Below are 17,385 nucleotides of genomic sequence, written 5' to 3'. Positions count from 1 at the left end.
GTATTTTAATTCTGCCACATCTTAATTTCTTAAAAAAACCCCAACCAAGCAAAAAAACCCCACCCCAGAACATTTCCTTTCTTTACAAAGGACCAAAAGCAGCCCCACATTTGTCCTTGCCCAACCTTGCTCTCATTGCCAGACCAGTCCTACCCTGTGCCAATTTTCTTGCACAGGAGTTATTGCACATATTTTGGCTCCTATTTTAATTGTATAAACCCAAAAATCAATCCCTAAACTGAGCTGCCTTTGGGCAAAGCCCAACGATCACGACCTGATTACACTGCACAGAGGACACTCTAAACCAGGGATGCAGCCACACTTCTCCAGGCAGGAGAAAACCAAACACCAGATTGATCAAGGCAAAACCCACAGAATGAAAAACAGAAATGGGACTTTATTTTATGGAACTCTTTGATCATGAAATGGTAGGGTTTTTACTATTAGTGATGAGCACGTTTGGGTAAAATCTGCTTAATTTCAACAGCCAAAGGAAGGCAACATTGAAAAGAAATAATAAATGGAAAAGACCCAAGTTAGAAATTATGAAAACCCTCATTTTTTAATATTTAATTCCCATTAAGCCTCAGATTTTTAGATACACTCCAGCAGCTGTCAGGGTCCTTTATGGAATATCAATACCAAAAAGACCAAGGGGAAGAGGCAGACAACTACAGGCCAAGTTAGTCTGGATCATTCCACCCTGACTTTGCTAAAAGCATTCAATTAAACACCCCAGATAAGATTCCAGCTAATGAGGTGAAACCCATTTGGATAATTTAATAAGGCCTAAAGGATGGATACATAATTAATAGCAAACACTTCAAACAAGGGGCTGGCAAACCAACCTAATTTCATTCCTCGAGACCACAACTTTAATTGGGGAAACTGCACGGACAGAACAGCCTTAGGTTTGTGTAAAAGGCAGAGGAATATTATGTTACATTAATATACAGAGATGTTTTGTCTGCTGGTGTCAGTGGGGAGCCAAATGCTGAACACTTCTGTTTGTATGAAGGTGAGGTGCTGAAAACCCAGACAGAGCCCCTGGGACAAGGGTCTGTGTGACACACTTTGATCTGTGCCTGATCTGAAGGGCTGAGCGTGGTCTTGTACAAACATTGAAGTCATTTCCACAGGGAGGGGGGCAAAAACTAATGAAGAAATAAAATTAAAAATCAAAACATCAAGCCCCACATAACCCACGGCTCTCCTTTATCAGAGAAAATGACTGACCTGAAAATACCTGAAAAAGTGGAACTACATCATGTCAAACTGGCCTTTACAGACACATTTCATGTGAGACAACGACTGAAACTTGATGGCAGCTCAAGGCACCGAGTGCCTGGCACGAGAAAAGCACCAGCAGCTGTCCTGAAAGAGCATCTTATCCCCACCCCAAAGTTATTGTCTGGGTCAACACTGTGTTGTGAGAAACTAAATCCATGGAATCACCATGGTTGGAAAAGCCCTGCCAGACCATCCAGTACAACTGTTCCCCACCACTGACCATGTCCCCAAGTGCCACATCCCTGTGGCTCTGAAATCTCTCTGGGGATGGGGACTCCACCACTGCCCTGCCCAGCCCATTCCAAGGCCTGACCACCCTTTCCATGAGGAATATTCCCAATATCCACGCTGAGCCTGACCCCCCGGCTGTCCCCTCCTCTAAAGGATCTGTGACACCAGAGCTGTGACCCCAAGAGCTCCAGGTGTTCCCAGCCACATCTCACCCAAACCAAACCAAACCAAACCACACCAAACCCAACCAAACCAAATGAAACCCAGCCCAACCAAACCAAACCAAACCAAACCAAACCAAACCCAGCCCAACCAAACCAAACCAAATAAAACCAAACCAAACCAAACCAAACCCAACCCAACCCAACCCAATCCAACCCAACCCAACCAAACCAAACCAAACCCTGAGCATTGGACTCTCTGTGGTTCCCTTGAGACCCCAGGGCACCTTCCACCCTCCGTCCCACCCCTGCTTCCACCTGACCCAGAACAGGACACCCTGCTCTTCCTATTCCTGCCTTCCCTGTGCATTTCCAGATCCAGATTTCTCAGCCTCCCCATGGAGTCCCTCCAGCTGACCTCATCCTCCCTCACCCCAGGGCCTGTGCTCTGGCAGGGTCCCACCACGTTCCTGGTGCCACAGCCCCTTGCCCTGCCCCTCCTGCCTCTTGGAACAGCTCCCTGCAGCTCTGCATGGCTGCCTCCATCTCCTTTCAGATGGCAGCAGCAAACACTGCTTTGTTTGTGGCTCAGTTTGGGCAGCAGCAATGAGCCCAACTCATTAGAACAGATCCTGCATTCCTGGGCTCCCGCTTGCCTCCAAGACCACACAAAATGAGTTTTACTCACAAAATGAGTTTGTCAGACAGGATATGTGGCTCCTGGAATGTGCAACACCTTCTCTACACTTGATTAATTAGATTTTCCCCCACAGCATAAAGTCTGGGATGTCCATCAGGCCAAATCCATCCAGCACAGCTAAAACATGACAATTCTTTTGGGAAAGCAGGGATATGAACCCATGCTTTGGGATTTAAACTAGTCTGTCTCATTTTACACTTTTGTTGACAAATTTTGCCACTGAGACCCAGTCATTTGAAAAGACTTGAGAAGACTTGACTATAATCTTATCTGATGTTAAATCTCTCAAGCTCCATTAAAAGGAGTGTGAACAGTGTTAGTTTATTTAAAACACTGCTCAGGTTTCCTGTGGAACTCAAGGGAACTTCCCTCTTTAGCAGCAGTACGAGTGGGACACAATTTTTGGATGAAGCTGATGTGATTTCAGCTCCAAATTCTTCCTGCTCTACTAAAAATCCTCCACTTCTGCTCAGCCCTTTTGGATTTCACACACCAGTTCAGGTGTTTCAAGTCCTCTTCTGAATATTTGCTTTTTTTAACTTTTATTTGCTGTTTATTCTGTTCCTATGGCAAAATACAGAGGGAGTAGAATGTCCACTCTTAAATCAAGTGTGTCCACTAACTGAATTAACCCTGGATCACACACAGCTGATGGAGGTGGGCCCTGAAGGGAATTTGGAAGAGAAAGCCCTGGAGAGAAGAACACTTGAGCTACTGTCAGAATCCAGGCAGTGATGGAGCGGCTTGTGAACACTTCCAGAGGTGGGGACTCCACCAGCTGTGCCAGGAGGAATGTTCCAGGAGGAACATTCCCAATATCCACCTGAGGCTGCCCTGCCCAGCCTGAGGCCGTTCCCTCTCCTCCTGCCCCTGTTCCCCAGCTGTCCCCTCCTGTCAGGAGCTGTGCAGAGCCCCTGGTGCCAGGGTATTCCCCAGGAAAGGAGGGAGCACTCACACGTTGGCCTCTTGGGAGGAGTGGCCGCCGTGGTTTTGGCAGCGGCCGCTGCCGTCACCGGCGACGGTGCCGTGGTCCGGGGAGCAGCAGAGGAGCTCCTGGAAGGAGTTTTGGGAGTGGTGGAGGATGCAGGCTTGGACAGGGAGGTTCTCTTCTCCGCGGGCTTCGCATCCGCGACCTGAAACGGAGCGGGCGGCGTCAGAGCGGCCGGAACGGCGCCGGCAAACCGCGCGCTCAGCGCCAGGGGAAGAGCCAGGAGAGGCTGAAAGGAACAGGAATCGCTGCAATTCCTCAGCACTTAATGAAGCCTGGCACTGCTGAAAGGTTATAATGCAATTAAAATATAATTAAGACGTGCAGAAGCGAGTGGTGGTGTGGAGGGCAGGACACGGAGCACGGACCCTGCGAGGAGCAGCTCCCAGCCAGGGCTCAGCTTTGATGTGTGGGGGCCTCTCCAGCTGGGAAGGAGGTTTTGATTTCTGGATAAAATGGAACCAGCAGAACACCAGCAATGCTCCTAGGAGAGATTCCCACCCTCCAGGAGCAGCAATGATCCCTAAGCTGCAATTTGTTTAAACAGTGGGGACAGGAAAATCGGGTGGCCACGGCTCATCCCTCCTTGGAAAACTCTTTCCTGCTGTCCCTGGCCACTCACTTGTTTGTCAACTGCCTGATCTCTGAGGTATGAAAATACTGAATTAACGCATGAGAATAAATATTATTTTATCAAAAAGATACAAAAAGTTGAAGTCACCAGCTCAGAGAAAAGTGCAGTTTTACACCTGGGCTTTCATTTGCCTTCTGTTATTTTTTCTGTTATTTTTAGTTACTTATAAAAGACACTCAAATGCAGTAATTTGAGCTTAATACAGCAGGAGTGGTGGTGTTCAGCCACTAATGAAAGCTTCTGAAATAGTTTTGATGTTCCCTTTTAAAGCTGAATTCCCCTACTCTGTAAGATCACAATTTAACACAGGGATCATTCAAGGGACACCTCCCATTCCCAACACATGGGGATTCCCTGCTTATCTGGAAGATGCAACACTGTCCATGAATCCTCTCTTTTGGGGAGTTACAAATCTCCAGAGTTTTCTGTGTGTTATCAGTCCTCTCTGGGCAGTTCTGCAGTGACCACACATCATAAAATGACCATTGGTGGGAAATAAGGAACATTCACATGGCTTTGTTTTTCTTCAATACTCATCAAATGTCTCCAGTCAGATTTCCCATGTTCTTGTCTGGATTTAGGAGCTGTACACAGAAGGAATTCCTTACTGGGAGGTGGGAAGGGACTGGGATGGAATTCCCAGAGCAGCTGTGGCTGCCCCTAGATCCCTGGCAGTGCCCAAGGCCAGGCTGGACAGAGCTTGGAGCAGCCTGGGATAGTGAAAGGTGTCCCTGCCATGGCAGGGGTGGGGTGGGATGGGATGGGATGGATGGGAGGGGATGGATGGGAGGGGATGGATATGGATGGGATGGGTTTTAAGGTTCCTCCCAACCCAACCCAGCCTGGGATCCCCGACTCATGGCAGCTCATCAGGGCCATCTCAGCACTACACTCAGGTTCAATTCTCCTCTGTGGTGACACAGTTCAGTGCCAGGGACACGATGCCATCCCTGGGAAGCTGCTCCAAGCACCCTGCAGCTCCCAGCACACTGAGTGGTCCCAGCCTGGCACAGGAGTTCTGCCCTGCAGTGAGCCCTGGTGCTCCCGGAGCCAGGCAGTTCTTACCTTTGGTTTAGTCTCTTTTGGAGTTAGGGTGGAGGGACGGGTGCTGCTGGTGCCGGGGCGTTTGGAGGTGGTGCCTGGAGCAGGAGCTGCAGTTGGGCTCGTGGGCTTTTTGTTTGTGCCCGGGGTGGCCGAGCTCGGCCGCTTGGGGCTGGTGCTGGCCGAGGGCTTGGCTTTCGCCGCCGCCGCCTTGGCAGTGGAGGAGGATGCAGCAGGCTTTAGGGTTGGGCCAAAAAGCAAAATCCAGGATAAAACCAAAGAAATACAACAAAAAATAGCGCATTGTAAACCAAAATATTGAGCTGCAACAACAGAAAATTGGTATTTTAAAGGAAACAAATAATAATAATAATTATAATAATAATAAGAAGAAGAAGCTTTCTGTTTTCTGAGTGCAACAAAGACTGAAATGCAGCGGACTCCGGGGCTGGGGGGGTTCTGCCATTCAATTCCAAACCAACAGGATTTATTGCAGCAGCATGGAAAGCAACAGAAGGAATGGCTGGTAAAGCTGGATTAGTAATTGGGTGCTCCTGGCATCCAGGGCTACGTGCAATCCACAGGCCGTGGCTTTCCAATTACGGCACGCAGGGATTGCGAGCTCCAAATCCCCTGGGATCAGCTCCCGTGGTCACACGGGCAGGGCTCGAGGGGACAGAGCCCCCGGCCCCCCCAGCCCTGCTGGGGACACCGGGGGGACTCTGCTGCCTGCTGGGAGCTCCTGAGAGCACAGCTCCAAAGCCAGAGGGGCCTGAGCAGGGCTGGGAGCAGCTCACAGAGCAGGGCTGAGCACAGGGGTTGCTACAGGTTTACTACGCGTTTACTACTGCTACAATCCCAGGGAATTCCTGAAATGAAGCTCCCACACTTTGATCAAAGTTTGCCACGGGCTGGGCCGTTGGCAGCTCCCAACTGGACGGGTTTGCTGCAGGGACAGGGCTCCCAGGGGCAGCTCAGAAAACAGAAGTGGCACAGCTGAGGAAGCACAAAAGCTGGAAATGAAAGCCCTGGAGCAGAGATGGCAGCAGGGAACAGCTCCTACCTTGCTCTTCTTCTCGGGGCTGGGGGGCAGCTCCTTGTTGGGAGGAGCAGTGATGTCGTTCCCACTCACGGCCTCGGCTGCTTTGGGCTCCTCTGCCTTGGCTGGGGGAAGGAAGGGACACTTGTAAGTTTAAGCTTTTTTTTTTTTTAAGATATTTTTTTTAGTTTATTGTTATTCAACACAGCAGCAGCAGGAGACAGAAGTGACACAGCACAGGCTGGTGTTAGTGGAAAAGTTCCTAAACCCCAGAATAGCTGCAGGAAGAAAGATTTCCCCTGCAACAGGACAGGTTCATCCAGGTGCTGTTAGATTCCAATTTCTCACATTATCCCAGTGGGAAAAGCCAGACAGCAGATGAAGAAAACCTGTGGTTTACTTTAAATAGCAAATCTTCTCATCTTTTAAGGTGTTACAAGAAATTGTTGGAAGGTTCATGGTGAAGTCCTGACCTCTTCCAGGTTTTACACTTATCCTGGAGTGGGGTTCTGTTCCCAGCTATCCCTATTGTTACAGCTGCTCCTGCCCAACCTTTCTTCTGCCCACATGCACAGCTGGAGCCCTCAGTGAGCAGGAGGGCTCCCAGCAGCCAAAGGGAGCAACAGGAAAGGTCACACAGGTCACAGGTGCCACCCTGGATCCAGCAGCACAGGCATCTGGAGCTGCTGCAGGGCCTGGGACAGTGGGAGTGTCCCTGCCAAGGCAGGGTGGCTTGGGATGGTCCTCAATGCCTCTTTCCATCCAAACCATTCCAAGACTCCCAAGAGAGCAGGAACATGGAGATCCCACTCTGGCAGACAGGATCACACTGGCCCCTCACTGGAGCTGTGTTACAGCACAGAGCTCAGAGCCAGCTCCAACAAGTGCCAGTTTTCCCTGTGACTGTTCCTTCTGGCCATTGTCACCCGGGCTGTGACACTGGCTGGGGACAGGGAACACAGCCAGGCTGCTCCCTGAGGGGCAGGAGAGCAGCACCCCCTCCTCGTGTCCTCTGAGAACCCAGAACCCAAAGCAGCCCCAGCAGCACCAGCGCTGCCCTCCAGCCCAACACATCGTTCATTTAGGAGCAGTTTCCCCACGTTTTCTCCCCAAATCCCCAAAATCCCACGGCAGCCCTTGGTGCTGCTCAGCACCAGGGACAAGCAAGCAGCAGCTTCCCTACAAATCCCTTCCAAGCCCTCCTTCCCCAGGGTGCAGCTGCACATCCACCCTGCCCTGGGCTGGATCCTGCCAGGCTGCTGTGCCAAGAGCCCAGCACAAATTCCTGCATCTCCCCTGTCATCTGGGGATTCAAACCCAGCCTCATCCGTGTTGGACGCTGCTTTTCATAACCCTGCAACAGATTGTGACAAGGCCAGGGTAAGGATTCCAGCAGTAAACAGCCTGTTCTCCACATCTTTTGGAAATTACAGTTTCTATTCCCCGTTTTCCTGCTCGTCAGACTTGACAGGAGTGTCTCAGAGGATGGCTCAGTCCTGGTACAAGCCAGGAAAATAAAATCAGCCAGTGCCTCCCTCCCACCAGAGTACGGGGCTGTTGTTTTTATGTTCTGACTCCGGGGTAAGCTCAGGATAAGCCTTTTTTGCCCCTGAATTGGTTTAACCCCTTCCTACCCATCTGGCCTTCCAGTCTTGCAGCACTGGGCTGAGCATCCTGGGCACATGAAAGAGGCTTGTGAAGGAAAACCAGCAAAATGCAGAGGTTGAACACCTGCTTTAATGCAAAATCCTTAGGAATTGTGTCTGTTCACCTGGAAAACCTGGTTTTATTGCAGCTGATCTGTATAGGCTCCTCTCTACCTGATTCCTGCCCTGCATTTCAATAATCCTTTCTCTTCTCCTGGTTTCACCTGTCAGTTCCATCCCCAGCAATGCCAGCAGCAGCAGTTGTCAGCAGTTCCCTCTCCTGAAAAACAACTCCTGTCCATTCCCTTCTCTCTGCTTCCCTGCTTCGTTTGGACTCCTACCAGTCTCAAATATCCCCCACATCAAGGTGACTTCCAGCTGGTAAAAGCTGCTGTCATTAATTATTTCAGCTAATTCAGCACCAACATTAAACCTCTGGCTGATGAGGGGTTGCAGCACCCATGACAAGAATTCCCAGGATCAGGGAGTGCTCCTCAAATCCTGCAACACCCAAAGGTTCAGGATCTGAATTCCTGCAGCTTCCACGTTTCTGAACCAATGGCAACAAGAATTTCATGTTATTTCATGTTGCTTAATAGAAGGTGAATAAAAAACAGGACAGGACACAGGGAATGGCTTCCCACTGCCACAGGGCAGGGTTGGACGGGATATTGGGAAGGAATTGTTTCCTGGGAGGGTGGTGAGGCCCTAGAACAGAATTCCCAGAGCAGCTGTGGCTGCCCCTGCATCCCTGGCAGTGCCCAGGCCAGGCTGGATTTGGTTTGGAGCAGCCTGGGACAGTGGGAGGTGTCCCTGCCATGGCAGGGGTGGCACTGGATGGGCTTTAAGGTGCCTCCAAACGAAACAATTCCATGCTTCCATCATCTATTATTATTTTTATTATCATTATTATTATTAAAATTCAGGGGAACTGGGTAAAGACCTTCCCTGCTTGAGGGGCCATAACTCAGGCTCCATCTCTCAGAGACTCTGACATCCCAGGATACACAACCCTGCATCATCCCCCAGGGATTACAGGAGGAGAGGTTTGGGGTTTAATATTCATTTGTCCTGTGCTCATCAGGACATTTGCTCTCATTCATGGTTTAATTACGAGAGTGTTCTCAGAGCACAGAACTGGGACCATTTCCTAGTTACAGCGAACATGAAAAGCTGCCAAACCTTAATCACATTTGTTCATTAGGCTGCAAGAATTATTTAGGAGACTTTTCAGTTTGCTTGCTCCCCCAAGCACAGCCAGAAGCCCCTGGAAGATATTTGGAAGGCATTTTGTTGGAGCTGCTGTGCCCTGAGCTGGCTCCGTGGCTCTGGCTGAGTCAGCAGCACCACGGAAGCACTCCCGAGGGAAAGGGGCTGCAAGGAGACAGGGAAGGACATTCCCATCTGCCATCCTCCATGGATCCCTCCCAGGCACAGCCCTGCCAGCAGCAGTTTCTCTCCACACTGATGGCAGTGTGCTGGCAGTGCCTCCATCCTCATCCTCTGTCCTCACCGCTCCTGTTCCAAAGGGTGAAAATCACCATTTTTGGGATGTCCCAACAGTTTCCAGGAGCAGCGCTGCAAGAAATTATTCCTATCATGATGCCTATCAAGAAATCATTGCTATCATTTTTCCTATCAAGAAATCATTTCCTATCACTGATGAGGCCCTGGCACAGGTGCCCAGAGCAGCTGTGCTGCCCCTGGATCCCTGGCAGTGCCCAAGGCCAGGCTGGACAGGGCTGGGAGCAGCCTGGGACAGTGGGAGGTGTCCCTGCCATGGCAGGGGGTGACTGGATAAGGTCCCTCCAACCCAAACCAGCCTGGAATTCTGTATTTAAGTGCACCAGTGAGAACAAATGACTCCACAATAACCCCTAAACCACAAACTCCAGGATTTGGTTTGGGGTTTTACAGGCACCAGTGAGGAAGGAACAAACTCCTAAGTGACCTTATGGCTTCTGCAACAGCAGCACCAAGAGTCCTGCAGAGACATCCATGGACTCAAACTCTGCAGCATTTCCTGCAACAGCCTCATCCCAGTGTCTGAGCCACTTGCTGGTGGAGCCCCAGGCTGTGGCCAGCTCCATGGGCAGCTCCAAGGCCTGCTCCATGGCCAGCTCCAAGGCCAGCTCCAAGGGCAGCTCCATGGCCAGCTCCATGGCCAGCTCCATGGCCAGCTCCAAGGGCAGCTCCATGGCCAGCTCCATGGCCAGCTCCAAGGCCAGCTCCAAAGGGGAGCTCCAAGGCCAGCTCCAAAGGGGAGCTCCAAGGGCAGCTCCAAGGGCAGCTCCATGGGCAGCTCCAAGGGCAGCTCCAAGGGCAGCTCCAACGGCAGCTCCATGGGCAGCTCCAAGGCCAGCTCCATGGCCTGCTCCATGGCCAGCTCCATGGGCAGCTCCAAGCCATGCCAAGCCCATTCCCAGCCCACAGCCAGCCCTCCAGGCTCCTGGGTGACTATAAATAGAATTCCTAACCAGAAGGAGGAAAACAAAACCCCACTCCTGGAAAAAACATCTCTGCCCATCCTGTGAACTGCAGTCTGGAAGCACCTGCCTGTCCAACAGCTTCTGAGCACAGGCAGCCATGGAGTGACAGGACAAGGCAGGCTGGAGGGGGTGAGGGGAGGTCAGTTACCCCAATCCCCCCCTCCAGCTACACCTGACTGCTCAGGGGGTGTTCAGTCTTACTCTGAGCATCTCCAGCAATGGAAATTCCACAGCTGGGAGCTTCTGCTCCTATATCTGATCACCCTCCTTGTAAAAAAAAAAACCAAAAAACACAAAAAAGCTAAAATCTCACAGTTCCCAAATTCCTGGCAGAAGCTGTTTTACAGCTTTGCTGAAATCTCTCACCAGTCACCCAGCATGGTTTGCTTTCAGCTGCTGCTGTTATTTTCGTTTGCTGACCCATATTCCCCTCCTGGAAAAGCAGAACTGTCTCCTCTGTTTCACAGCTCCCCTGCCATTGATGACTTTTCAGACACAACCACAACCTCCCACCTCCCCACGTTCCCTCTCCCAGGCTGAGCAGCCTCGTTGGCCGCTGCCTGTGTGAGCTCCCCAGGATGATTTATTTGTCACAGCTCTCCTTCCAGGGAGCCCCTGGAGGACCAGGTGTGCAGGGAGACACTGGAACCAAAGGCCAGCACATGGAATCATGGAACCCCAGGATGGTTTGGGATGGAGAGACCCTAAAGATCATGCAGTGCCACCCCTGCCATGGCAGGGACACCTCCCACTGTCCCAGGCTGCTCCCAGCCCTGTCCAGCCTTGGGCACTGCCAGGGATCCAGGGGCTGCTCTGGGCACCTCCCCACCCTCACAACCAGGAATTTTTTCCATTCATTTTCACCTGACTTTTCTCTCTTTCAAACATCAGAATTTATGAATCAACAGACTTTTTTCTTTTGTTCTCTCTCTTTCTGGATTCCTACAAGTCCCTGTGCTGGAGGAAAGCCACACAGAAGCATCCTTATGGCACCTCCATCCTCCAGATCCAGCGCAGAGCCCCAGCTGGTGTGAGGTGATGCTGAGCTGAGCCAGCAGGGAGCAAACACAAACCTTCAGTTTTGAGTAACAGCTCTCACAAAAGCTGCAACTCTGTGTGAAAAACCCAAACAGGCACAAAACTCGAAAAGCTTTGCTGTTTGTATTCCCTGAAGAAGTAAAATGAGGCAACAGCACTTGCAGAAATGCACCCAGGAGGATGTTTTTGAAGTTAAACTGTGTTACTGCACTGTTTTATAAATCACAGAACTCAGAAGCAATGCCTGTGGGCAGCTCAACACCAACCAGCAGCTTAGGAAAGAGCAAGATTTCCCAAAAACCCATCCTCCATGCCAAAAGGAGACCCTGTAGAACCTGTCTTGGGCTCCTCTCAAAAGGCCAGAAGTGTTCCTGCTTTCTGGCCCCTGGCAGGCCAAGGCTGGATCTGTAACCCCATCCTGCTTTTTGGGACTCTTGCACCTCGTGTCCCATCCCGAGGGTGCTGGCCCTGCCCAGGCTCCCCAGGGAATGGGAGCATTCCCAACCCTGCCACAGCCCCAGGACAGTTTGGACACGCTCTCAGGGATGCCCAGGCTGGGATTTTGGGGTGTCTGTGATCAATGATCCCTGTGGGTCCCTCCCAGCTCAGGTTATTCCACACTTTTTCTGTGATTCCTCTGTCCCTCTAACAAAGATTTCCAGGGATGTTTGAGGCTGTATCCCGCAGTGCTGTCCCTCCCAGCTGTCCCTCTGGCTCTGTGTGGCAGTCCCTGTGTCACCTGCCCTGCCCACAGCTGCAGCCAACGTGAACCAGGCCAGGCATCATCCCCAGATCCCCAGCCAGGGATATTTAGCAGGCTAAGCTCAACTAAAACATCATTCAATGAAACAGCTCCATAATTCTCATCGGGATTAGAGTCATCAGCTGAAAATCCATTAAGAGAAATAGATTAAGCAATAGGGCAATGACCATCCATGTCTTTACTCTCCCTCTTGAACATAAACAAGCCCTGGAACAAAACCTGCTCATGTGGAACCAGAGAGAGGCACCAGCTCCTTCCTCACCCCTCAGCTCCTTCCTCACTCCTCAACACCCCAAAGGAGCTCATGGAATTCAGACATTCCCAGACTCATTTAGGTTGGGAGGGATCTTAAAGAACCCAGTGCTACCCCTGCCATGGCAGGGACACCTCCCACTGTCCCAGGCTGCTCCAAGCCCTGTCCAGCCTGGCCTTGGGCACTGCCAGCCACAGCTGCTCTGGGAATTCCATCCCAGCCCCTCCCCACCCTCCCAGCCAGGAATTCCTAATTCCCAATCTCCCATCCATCCCTGCCCCCTGGCAGTGGGAGCCATTCCCTGTGTCCTGTCCCTCCAGGCCTTTGCTCAAAGCCCCTCTTCAGCTTTTCAGTGTCTGAAGGCATAAAACTGTCCCACACTGTTCAAAATGTAAAATAAAGACAATCCTGTGTTGGAACCCTCAAGCACAAAGGTGTCACTAATGATCCAGTGAATTCCAGGGAGGTTCCCCAGTATTCCCCAGTCCAAACCAGGCACAGAGCAGCTGCAGTCACTTCTGTCTTCTCCCCTATCACAAACACCAATTCCTGTGCCCCACAGCATCAGTGCAGTGCTGGTTCCTTACAGGCAGCTGGGCTGACATTCCCAATCCCAGCACTAACTTCAGTCAGTGCAAACCTGAGGCCAGGGCTCTCACACCCTCTGCTGCTGGGAGTCCTGGGTTCTGTACTCATCTAAACCACAGTGCTCTGCTGAAAAAGAAATCCTTCAGGAGACTGGAAGTTAGGCTGGACTTTATGGAGTATAAAAAACTGAACTGGAAACCCAGGATGGTTTCCTGATGCAAAATGAGCTGGTGTTGGATGTGACAGACCCAGCCTGCAATTCCTGGTGTTCCAGAGCAGGAAACATCTCAGGGAGATGCCAAGGAAGGGAGAGAAGGCAGAAGGTGCAGGCAGTGCTGAAGGACATCACTTCTGGCAGTGATGTCCAGACAAATAAATGCCAATAAATCACACAACACTCAGGTGTGAAACCTGTCCTCAGTGCTGGGAACAGCAGGGCCACTTGTCCAGGGAGATCTGATTCCTGAGGGAGCTGGGCAGGTCCTGGGGCTCAGCTCTGATCAGGACTAATCTGCAGCCAGGATCTCCTGGCTGAAAATACCCGCCCTGGGCACGCGAGGGGCTGGAGAGGGAGTGCCTTGGGGGCAGCTTTTAAAAGGAAACTAAACTAAAATTAAACTAAATGTGCCATCACCAGATGGGCTTTAAGGTCTCTTCCAATCAAACCACCCTGGGATTCTATGATCATCCCAACACTCACCTGTCTGCATGGAAGAGAAGTTTTATGTACAATTCTACTAATTGTTTCTATTAAAAGAACACAAGAGGAGTGGATATTTAGCAAAAAAATCCCACAGCCCAGGGTGGGAAGAACCAAGGAAGTCTGCTTTAAGTGGAGATACCATACAAATGATTGGGATCAGGCTGCACAATTCTTTAAAGTATTTTTAGGATGACAAAAGGTGCAAGTGACCAAATTTGTTATCCCAGGTGTGAGCACTGAGGTCAGGGTGAACGGACAGAGCAGGCAGAAAAAGAGAACAAAAAAAACCCCCAAAAAACCAGGAAAAGCCCCTTTCTGTCAGATCAAATGGATGCATTGAGCACTCTGCCTGGGGAGTGGATGGAGAGCTGCAAGGTGAGTCTGAGCTGAGGCAGGGAGGCTGATCAGGACCTCAGGACAGGAACTGTGAATGAAATGCACAGGAGGGGTTTAGCACCAGCTCCACCTTCCAGCCAGCACTGCCTGCTGGGGGAGTTATTCTTACTATAACCACCTCTCTGCTGATTAACAGGGGAGAGGGAAAAATCCTCAGCACAGAAAGCTGGAAAGCTTTTCAGGAACATCTGAGGAATTTCTGTCTGGTTTCTCTTGCGTTCTGAAAATCCTCTAAACTGCACATATAGAAAACGTTTAGTTGCATGTAGTGCTTTGTTTGCTCCCAGAAGAGGATAAACCCAGAGATAAAAAGAGGAAAAACTACAAAGAGTAGAAAATAAGTTTTCAAATTCTGTGATACTGATGCCTGTGAGAGCTCTGCCAGCTCAGTTATCTCTGCATCAGCTCACCCAGACCTGTGATTGCAAGGACAACAAACAAGCTTTCATAATAAAGATTGCAAGAGCAAAATTTTAAACCAAATGCTAAAAAACCCTTGGCAATCTGAATAAACCATCTGCAAAACACAAGCCAGTCAGAACACTCGGAGCACTCCCATCTCAGTGACCTTTCCATCACTGATGCTCAGCCCCTCTGGGGAAAACATGTCAATCCACTTCAGAAGAGGTTTTAAATGTTTGTTCTGATTTAAAGATCCCACAGAGCTGTGCTTTCTGACAGCTACCCCTTGAGCTGGACAGAATTCACCAGCCAAGCCAAACTGGGGGTCCCAGTTGCCCAAAATATGAAATATGAATTGTTGCTGATTTGTCTTGTAGTTAAACCTTGCTGTCAGGGCAGGTGTCAGCAAATCCCACCACCCGAAAAAAACTGGGACATGGAAAGTGTCAGCAAATCCCACCACCCGAAAAAAACTGGGACGTGGAAAGTGTCAGCAAACACCATCACCCCAAAAAAACTGGGACGTGGAAAGTGTCAGCAAACTCCCAAAAATCTGTGACACGAAAGGTGATGGCAAGCCCCTTCACCCCGAGAACTCTGACATGAAAGGTGTGCACAAATACATAATTTTTGGGTTTTTTTCTGCTCCACATTTGCTGCCAACACCTCTTTACTCCTGCCAGTTTCAGTTCCCAAGACAACCGATGACCCTCTCGTGTTTAGGTACAAAATCAAGCCCAGGTGACCACGGAACATGAGGTCTGACCTGAGCCCAAGGGAACATCCCCAGGTGTCCTGTCCAGCCTCGGCTCGAGCCAGGAGCTCCCTGTGACCACCACAGGGCAGCCATGGCTCCCACCTGCCCGCCAGGAGCTGACAGCTCTGCTCAGGCTCCAAGGGGCCAGGGCTACCCGAGCTCATTAAAAACCTGTCCCTCAAGCCAACTGCGAGGAACCAGGGAACACTGAGAGGATGGAAAGGGAAGAATCTCCCCATCCTCAACACCCCTGGATGCCTGGAAGTGTCCAGTGCCAGGCTGGATGGGGCTTGGAGCAACCTGGGACAGGGGAAGGTGTCCCTGCCCACGGCAGGAGTGGCACTGGATGGGCTTTGAGGTCCCTCCAACCCAGCCCATCCTGGGATCCTGTGGTTCAGTGAAAAGGTGAGACGCGTTGGCACATCACAGAGAGGAGTTCGTACTGCCCAAACCTGGTTCCACAGCTCCCCAAACACGAGACTGGGACCTGGAGCATCTAGAGAAATAAGAGGAGGAAGCAGAACTCTCATTAGGCCCAGCCTAATTAGTGAGTGCTGCCTGGAGGGCCATGCCCAGAGCCCGGCGCGGGCAGCGAGAGCCGCCTGAGTGACCATGGGGTGTCACTCACACACCACAAAGCCACAGGAGAGCAAACCCACGGCTGGGTGAGCACAGCCAGCCCCTCGGGGACTGCCCTGCCCCGCTCAGAGGGCTCAGCTCACCCCAAGAGTTCTGGGGCTCCACCTGAGGAGCTCACTCCCCTGCACACCTGAGTTTCACCCTCCCCTCCCTCGACAACGTGACACTTTCCATTTTACATCAGCCCTCCCAGGGGCTGAAAAACCAGCTGGCTACAAAAGGATGCAAAAATTCTCTCGTAAATCTTTTGTCTTTATCCCCTGACACATTTTCTCTCCTCTCGTTAATGCGGGCGACAGACAAAGCACAAACACCGTTGTCGCATCCAAAATCTGGGAAAAAAGCAGGTTTATTGCTGGCTGGGGCTGGCAAGGGGGACACAGAGATGTTGTTCCAGGCGGGAGAACAAAGATTAACTACTCTTCTCACAGATTTTAAATCCGGGAAGAGTGACCTCATACACCACAGCACCATTGAAACAACAAACCCCACAGAATACAACAAGCTGCTATTGACCCTTGGAATGGGAACGGCTCCATTCAAACGGGGGGTTTGGGAAAGAGCTTCCAGAAAGTGACAGGGAAATTCCACTTTGAATTTCAGCACCGGGAAGAGCTTAACTCCGTAAATCATTGCACCCATCACTCTTGTGCTCCCCTCAAACGGAGTGCCAGAAGCTTACGGGAAAAGCACAATCCGCAGATTTTTTTGGCAGGGGCTGAAAGGGTTTAACTTTGCTATCACCCTGCTCTCACAATACAGCTCGTGATCTGGGGTACCTCTGCTCGGGGCAGGAGGGTACCCAGGGGAGACCGGTGGGGACCCCTGGGGATGCCACGGATCTAAAAATCCATCGCTCAGGTTTAGGATCCCGACAAGCCATTAAGAGCTGCTGCTGCACCAGACGCTGAGCAACCAGCCAGGCAATCAATTTTCCCCTTTCCCCTCCATTTCTATCTGTACAGAGCCATCCTTTGTTCTGGCTGCCGAGCACGGCGGTGCCGGGCTCCCGGGTGCACCCTCCGCGCTCTAAAGTCACTCGGCACTTCCCAGCTCCTGTCCGCTCCCTGCCCGGAGAGGTAAAAATTAGTAACATACCATCACGTGGGAAATCTCCTTGCTTGGGAGACGGAGAGCTCTGCACATTGCTGACCTCGATTTCTTTGCTCTCCGGAGGAGCCGTTTTGCCGGGCTCCAGCTCGGCGCCTTTGCCTTTGGGAGCATCGAGCCCCGGCGCTCCATCGCCGCCGTTCCTCTTGTCCCTCTTGCCCGCCGCCTCCTGCCGCTCTTTGTCCTGGCTGCCGAGCTCGGGGATCTGCTCCAGCTTGCTGTGGAACACGCTCGGGCTGCCCAGCTCTTTCTTGAGCGAGTTGTTGCCGTTCCATTCCTCTCGCTTCTTGGCGGCCGGCTCCTCCCGCGCCGGGGCCGGGGGCTGCGCGCCGGGGCCGGGGCTCGGCGGGGCCGCGGGGCCGGCCGCGGCCGCCTGCTCCTCCGCCACCGTCAGCGACCTCTTCATCGGGGAGCTCGGCTTGCCGGCCGTGGGGCTGCGGCTCTGGGTCAGGCTGCTATTAGGAGAGAGCAGCCCAGTGGCGACGTCTTCTCTAAGCACCGGCTCAGGGTATTTATC

General features: G+C 51.6%; 1 protein-coding gene across 8 annotated transcripts in view; it reads right to left on the bottom strand.

Annotated features, from left to right (window-relative positions):
* Positions 1 to 17,385, bottom strand: part of MAP4 (microtubule associated protein 4) — a 60,248-nt gene that overhangs the window by 18,963 nt on the left and 23,900 nt on the right. For all 8 annotated transcript variants that reach the window (XR_005955375.1, XM_041470224.1, XM_041470227.1 and 5 more), the window contains 3 exons: positions 6,109 to 6,209; positions 5,070 to 5,282; positions 3,338 to 3,515 (listed from right to left, as the gene is read on the bottom strand). Coding sequence is in view for 7 of the 8 variants with exons in the window: in XM_041470224.1 (XP_041326158.1) it covers positions 3,338 to 3,515; positions 5,070 to 5,282; positions 6,109 to 6,209 (492 nt within the window). In the remaining variant the exon portion in view is untranslated. The remainder of the gene's footprint in view (positions 1 to 3,337; positions 3,516 to 5,069; positions 5,283 to 6,108; positions 6,210 to 17,385) is intronic.

This window comes from Pyrgilauda ruficollis, unplaced genomic scaffold, assembly GCF_017590135.1.
Source record: "Pyrgilauda ruficollis isolate IOZ18807 unplaced genomic scaffold, ASM1759013v1 scaffold242, whole genome shotgun sequence".
Taxonomy (NCBI): domain Eukaryota; kingdom Metazoa; phylum Chordata; class Aves; order Passeriformes; family Passeridae; genus Pyrgilauda; species Pyrgilauda ruficollis.
This window is presented reverse-complemented; position numbering and strand designations above follow the sequence as displayed.